The sequence below is a fragment of the Gadus chalcogrammus genome, chromosome 4, assembly GCF_026213295.1.
Source record: "Gadus chalcogrammus isolate NIFS_2021 chromosome 4, NIFS_Gcha_1.0, whole genome shotgun sequence".
Lineage (NCBI taxonomy): Eukaryota > Metazoa > Chordata > Actinopteri > Gadiformes > Gadidae > Gadus > Gadus chalcogrammus.
Genome location: NC_079415.1, coordinates 5,639,942 through 5,653,014, shown reverse-complemented (window position 1 = coordinate 5,653,014; position 13,073 = coordinate 5,639,942). Strand labels below are relative to the sequence as shown.

Sequence of the window (13,073 nt, the reverse complement as noted above, 5' to 3'; positions counted from 1 at the left end):
CACGCACGCACACATATGAGAGGACACACACAAACTCAACACGCACACACACATGAGAGGAAACAAACACACAACCACTCACACTCTAATAGGTGCTATTCCTGAAGATCAAGGGTGTCATCATGATCGATTTTTTTAAGGTGATCAGGTGATCAATTACAGATGAACCAGACACACCTGCACCGCACAGGTGAACCCAGAACCGTTGTTGCTTCCTCCAAAGGCTTTGTTCCCTCTTTCCATCATGTCCTTTTCTTTCTTAACTCTCTCTGTCTCCAACTCTCACTGTGTATCTCTGTCTCTCACTCTTTCTAACTGTGTGTGTCTCTCTGTCTCTCTCTCTCTCTCTCTCTCTCTCTCTCTCTCTCTCTCTCTCTCTCTCTCTCTCTCTCTCTCTCTCTCTCTCTCTCTCTCTCTCTCTCTCTCTCTCTCTCTCTCTCTCTCCACCTCCCTATGTCTCCCTATGTCTCTCTCCCAGCCTCGTCCTTCCTGAAGCAGGCGATGGAGGGGGAGTACCCCAAGCTGCTGCGCCTCTACAACGAGCTGTGGCGCCGGCTGCAGCAGTACAGCGCCAGCCTGCAGGGGGCGCTGGGGGCCGGCGGGGCACTGGACGCCAGCCTGGACGTGTCCGTCAGCGAGGCGGAGCGCCAGGACCTCTTCACACAGGCCAAGCAGGACTATAAGTCAGTCGCCACGGCAACATACCGTCACCTCCCCCGTAACCGTGCCGCCCATTTCGGATCGTACCACCCATTTTTAAGTCGATCTGTAAATATCGTCATTCAGTAAATATCGTGATTCAGTAAATATCGTGATTCTGTAAAAATCGCGATTCTGTAAATATCTGTAACATTGCGATTCTTTATATTTCTTTACTCTCGAAATATTGCCATTCTGTAAATATGGCGATTCTCTAAATGTCGTGACTGTAAATATCGAGATTGTGTAAATATCGTGATTCTGTAAATATTGTGATTCTGTAAATATCGTGATTCTGTAAAAATCGTGATTCTGCAAACACAGGGATTCTGTAAATACCTGTAATATTCCGATACGATATTAGTATTGTAATATCTGTTTGTAAAGCTCCGTCGTTGTCGCCAGTGGTTCATAACTGAACCAGACCTAACAGAACAGAGCGTAGTTCACCCCCCCCCCCCCCCCCGGTGCCACTATATCTCCTCCACTGTGATTACATGGAGCGCTCTGGCCTGATAGGGTGTGAGGAGCTGTCATACCTGCAGGGACGCTTCTCGGCATGTCATGAATATTCATCTGAATGCCGAAGATTTCCTCATTAGCATTGTTGGTGTATGTGTTGATATGTGTGTGTGTGTGTGTTGATATTAATGTCTATGCGTGTGTGTGTGTTATATGCGTGTGTGTGTGTGTGTGTGTGTGTTTGTGCGTCCGTGTGTGTATTGTGTGTGTGTTATATGTTTGTGTGTGTGTGTGTGTTAAAGTGAATATTAATGTGTGTGTGTATTCATGTGAATATTAAGTGTGTGTGTATTAATGTGTGTGTGTGTGTGTGTGTGTGTGTGTGTGTGTGTGTGTGTGTTCGTGTGTGTGTGTGTGTGTGTATTCATGTGAATATAAAGTGTGTGTATTAATATGTGGGTGTGTGTGTGTGTTCATGTGTGTAGTCCAGAGAAGGCCCTGAAGGACTCCTTGCTGCCCTACGAGGCGGCCTACCTGTCCAAGTCCCTGTCCCGCCTCTTCGACCCCATCAACCTGGTGTTCCCCGTGGGGGGGCAGGCCCCGCCCTCCCCCGACGAACTGGACAGCATCATCAGGACCATCAGCAGGTACACACACGTCACACACGCACGTGTCACTCTCCCACTCACACACACGTTCACACACACACGTCACACACACGCTCACACACACATTACCAGGTAGACACATGTCATACTCCGACTCACACACACGTTCACACACACACATCAGCAGGTACACACACGTCAGCGGGTACACACACGTCAGACACACACGTTCACACACACATCAGCAGGTAGACTCACAACAAGGGTCTGAAGTGTTGACGTTCTAACATTCACACACACGTTCCAACGTTCCCCCACACACGTTCACACACACACACACACTAGGTGTCTTGCTCACGGACACCTCGACACTTAGGTTAGGAGGAACTGGGGATCGAACTAGCAACCTTCCCTGAACTCATCCTATCCTGTTGGTGTTGTGTAGCGAGGTCGGTGGTCCGGATCACTTCATAGAGCAGGAACCTGTGGAGAACCTGTTTAGAACGTCACCACTGGCTCCAATCGAAACAGCCATGTTTTCCCATCCTATTCCTGATAAATCTGGTTCTGCCGGGGACGGCAGAGGTCAGCTGTGTCCAAAAGAGGCGGACTGTAACCCGGTCCAGCCCGTCTGTAAGGGGAGCTCAGAACACGGCGTTCTGTCGGCTCCGGGAATGCTGGCTTCTGTTGGCCTGATGACGTGATGCCGCTCTGCCTCGTTTACATCTACATTCAGGCTGTTTAACAGACGCTTACGTCCAAAGCCGCTCACAATAAGTACATTTGGCAGAAGAAAGAGAAACAACGATATATCTCTGTTGGTACAGTAAGGATTTTTCATAGAACCAAGTGACAAGCACTTACAATCGCCAGGTTAACCCATTCACCCGTATACCGCAAAGATAGCTAGGATAAGATGCTACAGTTCTAAGTACTGTCTTAAAGTGCCAGGACGCACAACGTACAATAAGAGTGTAGGAGGGGTGTGGGGGGAGGTAAATTGCGAGTAAGTTGGGAGGCCATGCAGAGATTAGGTGAACTCACTAGGTGAACAAGTCCGTCTTGAGTCTTTTTGAGGCCATCTGCTGCTAGCTCTCCTGGAATCGTCCGACGCCAACGCGGAGGCTCTACCAGGCCACTGAACGCTCGGTCAGTCCCCCTGGTCCCTATGGTCGTCTGCGTGGGCGTCGTCCATAGGAGGCTGAACACCTCCTATGGAGGCTTTGTGAGCGCTTGGTGAAGTGGTGCGGGCCGAGCGGAGGTCAAATCCTATCGGTCGATAATAACCGCTCGTTATTGCAATTAACAGGGCATAGGTCGGTTGGTTGGTGGCCATGTCGACGCTGTCAGTAATGCGTTCTATCTACTCCGATAAAGGTAAAGGTATGCTGCTGTTTATGCAGCTGAGTGCTCAGGGTTATGCCAAGCAGCCTGCGGTTGTTCTGCTAATGACAGCTTCCCTTCCGCTGATCCACTTCCTGTCCGCCCCGCAGTGAGCTGAACGTTGCCGCGGGCGACCCGGACCTGGCCGTTGCCGTCGCAAAGAACGCCGCCAAGACCGTCCAGCTGTTCTGCGTCAAGTCTGAGCAACTGGTGAGCAGTTCACCACCTCACCACCTCACCGCCTCACCACCTCAACACCTCACCACCTCACCACCTCACCACCTCACCACCTCACCACCTCACCACCTCACCACCTCACCACCTCACCACTACCCGTCCAAGCTCACAGTGATGGAAGCGGATAGGCTGGCATCCTATGTCTTTCGACCTGTCTGTCTGTCTCTCTGTCCGTCTGTCTCTCTGTAAGTCTGTATGTCTTGCTCCCTGTACATCTGTCTGCCTTACTACTTGTCTCTCTGTCTGTCTCACTACCTGTCTGTCTGACTCTCTACCTGTCTGTCTCACTCCCTGTCCGTCTGTCTGCCTCACTTCTTGCCTTTCTGTCTGTCTCACTACTACCTATCTGTCTCTCGACCTGTCTGTCTGTCTCTCTGTATGTCGTCCCTCCTTTCATCGGTCAAATGTCTCTGTGTGTGGCTTCCGTCTGTTTGACAACCTTGTTTGCGCGTCTTTGTTTGTGTGTGTGTGTGTGTGTTTGTGTAGTTGTGCACACAGGGAGAAGCCAGCCAGGTGATTGGTCCGTTGACCGACGGCCAGCGTAAGAATGTCGCTGTGGTGAACTCCCTGTTCAGACTGCATGGGGCCGTCGCCAAGGTAACACTCTCTCAAACTCACACACCTATACACACACACACACACACACACACACACCCTCACTAAGTCATACACACACATATAGACACACAACACGCTCACTCACTTACTCAGACATACACACACACATACACACACATTTACCAACTCACACACGCACACGTATATACACACTCACTCACACACACATATACAACACAGAAGAAGAAAGAAAGAAGAAAGGGCAGTGTGTGTGTGTGTGTGTGTGTGTGTGTGTGTGTGTGTGTGTGTGTGTGTCCGTCCTTCTGCTGGGGGCTCTGAGTGGCCCCAGGGGGTCCGTCCGTCCGGCTGTCCCCTTTCAGCTCCATTAAAACATGATGAAAGCCCCGTCTCGCCTCCCTCAGCGCGCGTTAATCGGGTCCCAGCCCAGCGCCGCGGGCTCTAATGAGAACCTGTCGCTCAGGGGTCCTGAACGCTGGGGCCCCGCTGGCCCCGCCGCCGCCATCCTGGTCCTGAACGCTGGGCCTCGCTCCCCCCCGGCGGCCATCTTGGTTCTGAACGCTGGGCCTCGCTCCCCCCCCGGCGGCCATCTTGGTTCTGAATGCTGGGCCTCGCTCCCCCCCGGCGGCCATCTTGGTTCTGAACGCTGGGCCTCGCTCACCCCCCGGCGGCCATCTTGGTTCTGAATGATGGGCCTCGCTCCCCCCCCGGCGGCCATCTTGGTTCTGAACGCTGGGCCTCGTTCCCCCCCCAGTGGCCATCTTGGTTCTGAACGATGGGCCTCGCTCCCCCCCCCGGCGGCCATCTTGGTTCTGAACGATGGGCCTCGCTCCCCCCCGGCGGCCATCTTGGTTCTGAACACGCTCAAAAGGAACCCGTGTGCGGTTCATTCCCCCAGCCGGCGGTTAGAGCCAAGATGGCAGCGAGGTTCACGAAGCCCATAGTGATCTCGATTTCGGGGACTCCGCTATGTATCCTCCGTGTTCTTGATCACGTGACCACAGAGGGCCGGTTCCACTGGTTCAGTGGTTCTGTCAGCTCTGGTCTGTGGACGCTGGCTACAGCAGAACCTTCCAGGAGGAGAGTGAACTGTAGCGTGACGGGTTGACAGTTGGACGCCGTCCCATCAATATCAAGCAGCAATATCAAAAACACTCTCCCCTCTCTCTCCCTCCCTCCCTTCTCTCTCCCTCCCCCCTCTCTCTCCCTCCACCGCCCCGCCCTTGCTCGCTCCCTCTCCTCCCCTCTCTCCCTCTGCCCTCTCCTCTCTCCCCCTCTCCCCCTTACCCTCGTACTCTCTCTATCTCTCCCAACCCCCCACTCCTTTTCTCTCTCTCTCTCTCTTCCTCTCTTCCTCTTCCTCCCCCACCCCCTCTCTTCCTCACACACTTCGTTGCCTTTACAAACACTGCTACCAGCTCATTGGCCAAAGCAAACACTGCACCAGACTGAGTGAGATAGAGAGACTGTGTGTGTGTGTGGTTGTGTGTGTGTGTGTGTGTGTGTGTGTGTGTGTGTGTGTGTGTGTGTGTGTGTGTGTGTGTGTGTGTGTGTGTGTGTGTGTGTGTGTGTGTGTGTGTGTGTGTGTGTGCAGAAAAACGAAAGTAAACATGTGATGATGACCGTGAATCACCAAACAACCTAACTTTATGACACACTCACACACAGGGGACGGGAAGAGTGCATGATATAGGAAACTAAAAGTGCACTATATAGGGTGCTAATGGTGTACTATATATGAACTAATCTACGGTGCACTAGGGAAACAGGGGACTGTTTCATTAAAGGCTCTGATGGATTGAAAAGTTATAACGACAAGTATTTGACCTTTGACCCCTGGCGTTTGTCCTCTAGGTCATTTCAGGGTTGACTTCAAATCCTACAGCTGCTGAGCAAGCATTGAGATCATCTCTGGAGGTAACACACACACACACACACACACATACACACACACACACACACACACACACACACACACACACACACACACACACACACACACACACACACACACACACACACACACACACACACACACACACACACACACACACACACGATTGCTGTTAGACGGCTTAATCGCTACAACCGGCTCTTCCCTACTGGTTACCATGCCAACAGCTGGGTTGACCCGGAGCTATCTTACTTATGTTCTAATCCTCAGAGTCAGACTCAGGACGGGTATTGTAGCTCTGTTGCTCTGTCTCTCTGTTGTTCTATCATTATCTTACTCTCTCACTCTCTCACTCTCTAACTCTGTCACTCTGTCTCTCTGTTGTTCTATCATTATCTTAGTCTCTCTTACTCTCTCACTCTCTAACTCTGTCATTCTGTTGTTCTATCTCTCTCTCGTCTGTCACTCTGTCTCTCTTTCTCTCTTTCACACTGTAGTTCCGTCCCTATGTCACTCTCATTCTGTCACTATGTTGTTCTATCGTTCTGGCTCTCTGTCACTCCGTCACTCTCTCACTCTTTCACTTTCTCACTCTGTCATTCTGTCATTCTGTCTCTCTGTCTCTCTGTCATTCTGTCTTTCTGTCAAATTCAAATTCAAAAAGCTTTATTGGCATGTCTATTGTGGTATACCAAACAGTGTTGCCAAAGCACTACAGTGTTACAAATATTATGCATAAAAACATAAGAGAACGTCAGAACAATGTGTGCATATAATAACTAGAGCTGTCAGTTAAACGCGTTATTAACGGCGTTAACGCAAACCAATTTTAACAGCGTTAATTTTTTTAACGCGCGATTAACGCGAATTATTATTTTTTCAAAAATAAATAATATTCTTTTTTTTTGGGCTCAAAACAAAGAAGCAGTAGCCTGACTGCTATGTTCAAGGCATATCTTTGTTTGTTGATCGTTTAATTGCATTATAGGTTTTGTTTTTTGTACCGTCCTGTTTGGATCAGTATATGCCAATGTTGTTATCAATAAAAAAACATTTGCACAAGGCAAGCCGATGCACTTCTCCATGTTGATAAGAGCATTAAAATTAGAAAAATTAATGGGACAAAGAATTCAAGGGATATTTAGCATAGGAAGAAAAATTACGATTAATCACGATTAATCGTGAGTTAACTATGGCATTAATGCGATTAATCGTGATTAAATATTTTAATCGCTTGACAGCCCTAATAATAACCTATTACACTTCAGCGTAACATACCGATGTGCATATTGAAATAATAGTAATATTATAGTCAAACTAAATGAATGTAAAGAGAAGCTACATAATACACATTATTAGTTTACGAATAATCATTAAAATGAAACAAAATAAAACAGTGAGACCTGGTGTAGAATGTCATCCTCTCACTCAGTCACTCTCTCATTCTGTCACTATGTCGTCCTGTCACTCAGTCACTCAGTCACTCAGTCATTTGGTGAAGCAGTCCCACAGGAGACGGGCGTAGTATTAGGCGGTGTTTGAACACGAGTTAGAGACAAACTGAGGAAGAGGAGGAGGAAAGGACAGAGCTGTCACCGCACGCCCGCATCTCAGTGTGGCGTGATGGCGGTTGCTATGGTAACCGAGCGATGAGCAGCCTCACCTCCACCTCCGGGGCTGCTGATAATGGCAATCAGCAGAACACACACAGACACATGCCTGGACCTGGACACACACACACACACACATACACCTGGACACACACACACGCATATCCACACAGACACACACACACACATTGACTGGGACACACACACACACGCATATCCACACAGACACACACACACATTGACTGGGACACACACACACACACACACACACACACACACACACACACACACACACACACACACACACACACACACACACACACACACACACACACACACACACACACACAGTGTGTCCATTGATCTTGCAGCAGATTGGATGATTAGAGCATTAGACTCATGGCACGGCTCTGTGCATTTAGATGTACACACACATAGACTGGGACACACACACACACACACACACACGCAGCTCAGTTCGTGCTTCAATCCGTCCTCTCAGAATGCTGAGATCCTCCAATAGATATTTACATCTGACCCGGAGAGTTACCGTGGCAACAAAAATGTCCCATAGGCCCCGGCACGGTCACATGACTTCTTCTTGTTGACTAGCCAATCAGAGCGTGCGTGGTTTTGGTTTGGTTTCTAGTTATGAGGAGCTGTGTGCGGGGGACTAATGATCATTAATCAGTTCTGGATAATAGTCAAAGAAGCCTCCCCAAACCCGGGTTATGACACCTAACTTGAAGTTTAACTTTTAAGTTATTAAACCCTGAGATCCGACCGCACCTGTGCTGGCATCACTGCCCGCTGAGCCAATCAGGTTCATCCATCAAGGTTTTAACATGGTCGTTATTTCCTGCATGTTGTGTGAGTTCAGTCGATGGCAGGATGATGGTCGTCATGGTAACAAAGCGACATGCAGGACATCTCGTGTGTTGTCCGTGGTAACGTCACGTGTTTCTAACCTACTGTGTGTGTGTGTGTGTGTGTGTGTGTGTGTGTGTGTGTGTGTGCGTATATACATGTGTGTGTATACGTGTGTGTGTGTGTATCTACTGTGTGTGTGTGTGTATCTACTGTGTGTGTATGTGTATCTACTGTGTGTGTTTGTATATACGTGTGTGTTCGTCTATGTGTATCTACTGTGTGTGTGTGTGTGTGTGTATCTGTGTGTATCTACTGTGTGTGTGTGTATCTGTGTGTATCTACTGTGTGTGTGTGTGTATCTGTGTGTATCTACTGTGTGTGTGTGCGTGTCTGTGTATCTACTGTGTGTGTGTGTGTGTGTATCTGTGTGTATCTACTGTGTGTGTGTGTATCTGTGTGTATCTACTGTGTGTGTGTGTGCGTGTCTGTGTGTATACTGTGTGTGTGTGTGTATCTGTGTATCTACTGTGTGTGTGTGTATCTGTGTGTATCTACTGTGTGTGTGTGTATCTACTGTGTGTGTGTATCTGTGTGTATCTACTGTGTGTGTGTGTGTGTGTGCGTGTCTGTGTATACTGTGTGTGTGTGTGTGTGTGTGTGTGTATCTACTGTGTGTGTGTGTGTGCGTGTCTATGTGTATACTGTGTGTGTGTGTGTGTATCTATTGTGTGTGTGTATCTGTGTGTATCTACTGTGTGTGTGTGTGTGTGTGTGTGTGTGTGTGTGTGTGTGTGTGTGTGTGTGTGTGTGTGTGTATACTGTGTGTGTGTGTGTGTGTGTATCTACTGTGTGTGTGTGTGTGTGTGTGTGTCTGTGTATACTGTGTGTGTGTGTGTGTGTGTGTGTGTGTGCGTGTCTGTGTATACTGTGTGTGTGTGTGTGTGTGTGTGTGTGTGTGTGTGTGTCAGGGGGTGCAGGTCCTGATGGGGGCGGCAGTGGAGCCCCTCCTCCAGTCGGTCAGTGACTCCCTGGAGGCCATCATCATCACCATGCACCAGGAGGACTTCTCTGGGTCGGGAACACACACACACAGTCACAGTCACAGTCACAGTCACACACACACACACACACACACACATACATACACACACACACACACACACACACACACACACACACACAGTCACACACACACACACACACACACACAGTCACAGTCACACACACACACACACACACACACTACCACAAAACAGATCCTCATGCTAGCATTTATCGTGTCAGATTCAGTTCAACTTCTCCAATCTGTTCTGACCCTTCAGTTTCTAATTTTGTGAATGTGTGTCTGTGCATGTCTGTGTGTCTGTATGCATGTGTGTATATGAATGAATGTGTCTCTGTGTGTGAGCGTGCGTGCGTGCGTGCGTGTGTACATGTGTATGTCTGTATGTGTGTGTGTGTGTGTGGATATGTATGTTTGTCTGTGCACGTGTGTATCTGTGTCTGGGTGGATGTGTGGATATGTGTGTGTGTGCACGTGTCTATGTATGTGTGTATACGTCTGTGCATGTGTGTGAGTGTGTGTGTGCCTGTGTATATGTATGTGTCTATCTTTGTGTATCTGTGTGAGTGTGCGTGTGCATATGTATGTGTCTGTGTGTGTGTATATGTGTGAGTGTGTGTGTGTGTGTGTGTCCGTGCCCCCCCCCCCCCCAGCCCCCTGTCCAGCGGCCATCGCCCAGAGGTGCCCTGCTCCCTGTACATGCGGGAGCTGCAGGGCTTCGTGTCGCGCTCCGTGGCCGACTACTTCCAGCACTTCCAGTGCCTGGACTTCATCTACGGCCGCACGGAGAGCATCGCCCAGCGCGCCCTGCTGCTCTTCCTGCGCCACGCCTCCCTGCTGCGCCCGCTGGGCGAGGGCGGCAAGATGAGGCTGGCTGCTGACTTCGCCCAGGTGAGAGGGGGTCTTCCACCTCCACCACCTCCATCGCTACTCCTCTACCTCCACCACCTCCACTGCCTCAACTTCTCCATCTCTACTCCACCACCTCCTCTCCTCCTCCTCCTCCTCCTCCTCCTCCTCCTCCTCCTCCTCCTCCTCCTCCTCCTCCTCCTCCTCCTCCTCCACCTCTCCTCCTCCTCCTCTCCTCCTCCTCCTCCTCTCCTCCTCCTCTCCTCCTCCTCCTCTCCTCCTCCTCCTCTACTCCTCCTCCTCCTCCACCTCTCCTCCTCCTCCTCCTCCTCCTCCTCCTCCTCCTCCTCCTCCTCCTCTCCTCCTCCACCTCCCTCCTCCACTTCTCCTTCTCTGCTCCTCTACCTCTGCTCCTCCTTCTCCTCCTCCATCTCCTCCACCTTACGGAGCCTGTACGCTAAGCTCACCTCCACCTGTGTGTGTGTGTTCTCTGTGTGTGTGTGTGTGTGTGTGTGTGTGTCTGCCCGTGTGTGTGTCCCCAGATGGAGCTGACGGTAGCCCCCCTGTGCCGGAGGGTCTCTGACCTGGGGAAGCCCTACCGCATGCTGCGCTCCTTCAGGTGGGTGGGAACAGCCTCCCTGGGTGGGAACAGCCTCCCTGGGTGGGAACAGCCTCCCTGGGTGTGTGTGTGTGAGGGTCTTATTGTGGGGGGGGGGAAACCTTTCTATTTTTGGAAAATGTTTTAGGGTGCTTTTTCTGTGTAGTGTAATTTGTGTGTGTAATGTGTAATTTGTGTGGGTGTGTGTATGCTTTTGTGTGTATATAGATATATATATATATATGTATATATATATATATGTATATATATATATATGTATATATATATATATGTGTGTATATATTAGGGGTGGGAAAAATAATCGATTCTTCGATGCATCGCGATTCTGTCTCGATGCAGATAAATTAATAATCTGAATTAGAGAGGGATAGTTTTTGCCAGAGAGGGATAATTTTTGTGATTTTAAAATGATAAGTGATTGAATTTATTTTCAGTGTGTATTGGCCAATCTGATTTGTATTGACACGATTGCGATTCAGCCTACGCATAGCATGCGTGGAAACTCACAGCCAGACACAAGAATTCAAGAGCAGCTTTTCCTTTAATGACATAGAAAAGAAAGATTAGAAATAAAATAAAACTGAAACCTATTTTTTGCATGCTTCCATATTCTGTTATAATGCAAGCTGCATTGATTATTGCATTTTTCAGAGAAAGTAATATTTGTGAGAAATGATTTCTTTCTTATGAAATATCAATGTAAGTTAATTAATCTGTTGATGTCTTTAATGATCATCACAAAAGTAGGAAGTGATTAGCAAACTGAGTAGCAAACCCAGATGTATATATATATTTTGGAAAATCACCAATGGAAATGTAGATAAAAAAAATTGTTGCATGGATAATCGCTTCAGAATCGAATTGTTGACCTCATAATCGGAATCGAATCGTGAGGTGCCCACCCCTAGTATATATATATGTGTGTGGGTGTGTATATGGAGATATGATATGGGTGTGTATATGGAGATAAATATGTATGTGTGTGTTTTTGTTTATATATGTGTGTGTGTGTGTGTGTATATATATATATATATATATATATATATATATATATATATATATATATATATATATATATATATATATATATATATATATATATATATATATATATATATATATATATATATATATATGTTTGTGTGCGTATATCTTTGTGTATGGCGTGTTTGTGTATATGGACATGTGTTCAACATGTGTGTGTGTGTCCGCAGACCCCTGCTGTTCCAGACCTCTGAGCTGATCTCCAGCAGTGCGGTGGTGGGGGAGCTCATCCCCTACAGCACCCTGCTCAGCTTCCTGTTCTCCAGAGCTCCCGGGGAGCTCAGGTCCCCCCACCAGGTACACGCACACACACATACAGTATATATATATACACACACAAATGCACACACACATACTTACACAAACCCCATGCCTTCATATACCAGAACCATTTCGGCGCTCACGGGTGTGTGTGTGTGGTTACCGTGGCAACGCAGCGTCCCGGTGGTGTGTGAGCGAGTCAGGAGGCACCAGCAGGTCCTGCTCGTTACAAAACGCTCTTATCTAAAGAGAAGGGCCTTTCGTTCCTTTACTACCAATTAACCTCTTCTATGGCCACGACAGTGTGTGATGGATTCTATTGTCTTGTGATGGGTTCTATTGTCATGTGATGGGTTCTATTGTCATGTAAAAATGAGGTTCAGTCAGGCGTCAGTGAACTCATTGTGAGGTGGGATTGGATCGAGCAGAATATTCATGTAGCGCCGTCTCTCCCCAGCCTCGACGTGTGACAGTCGGTTAAACCTGGGCAGGTGTTAAGATGTGTGTGCGTGTTAAACCTGAGGTGTGTGTTTGCCTCCTCAGCGCGCTGAGTGGTCCATCGCCCGTTACTCCCAATGGCTGGACGACCATCCCTCAGAGAGAGACCGTCTCACCCTCATCAGGTACGTCTCACCTGAGAGGCATGATGTGTGTTCTCGTCTGCAGACAACTTACAGCTGTCCGCCGTACAGGCCCACAGCGCCCTCTGGTGGCCCACGTGTTTAGCTCCTGCTGGTCTGAACCACAGCCAAACCCTTTATGAAGTCTCAGGTTGTGTTCGTTGATGCAGAACATGTATTCAAGGGGAGACTGCAGTCTCCCCTTGAAACAGGTGCGTGTTAATGTATGCACTTGTCTTCTTACCCTAGCTGTTTTATAAGGGAATGGGTTAATCTAG

General features: G+C 48.6%; 1 protein-coding gene across 1 annotated transcript in view; it reads left to right on the top strand.

Moving 5' to 3' along the window:
* Nucleotides 1-13,073, top strand: part of cog5 (component of oligomeric golgi complex 5) — a 44,936-nt gene that overhangs the window by 30,574 nt on the left and 1,289 nt on the right. The window contains exons 12-21 of the mRNA XM_056587887.1: nucleotides 479-683; nucleotides 1,647-1,808; nucleotides 3,263-3,362; nucleotides 3,876-3,986; nucleotides 5,820-5,882; nucleotides 9,308-9,411; nucleotides 10,056-10,293; nucleotides 10,794-10,870; nucleotides 12,085-12,211; nucleotides 12,719-12,798. Of these exons, the coding sequence (XP_056443862.1) occupies nucleotides 479-683; nucleotides 1,647-1,808; nucleotides 3,263-3,362; nucleotides 3,876-3,986; nucleotides 5,820-5,882; nucleotides 9,308-9,411; nucleotides 10,056-10,293; nucleotides 10,794-10,870; nucleotides 12,085-12,211; nucleotides 12,719-12,798 (1,267 nt within the window). The remainder of the gene's footprint in view (nucleotides 1-478; nucleotides 684-1,646; nucleotides 1,809-3,262; nucleotides 3,363-3,875; nucleotides 3,987-5,819; nucleotides 5,883-9,307; nucleotides 9,412-10,055; nucleotides 10,294-10,793; nucleotides 10,871-12,084; nucleotides 12,212-12,718; nucleotides 12,799-13,073) is intronic.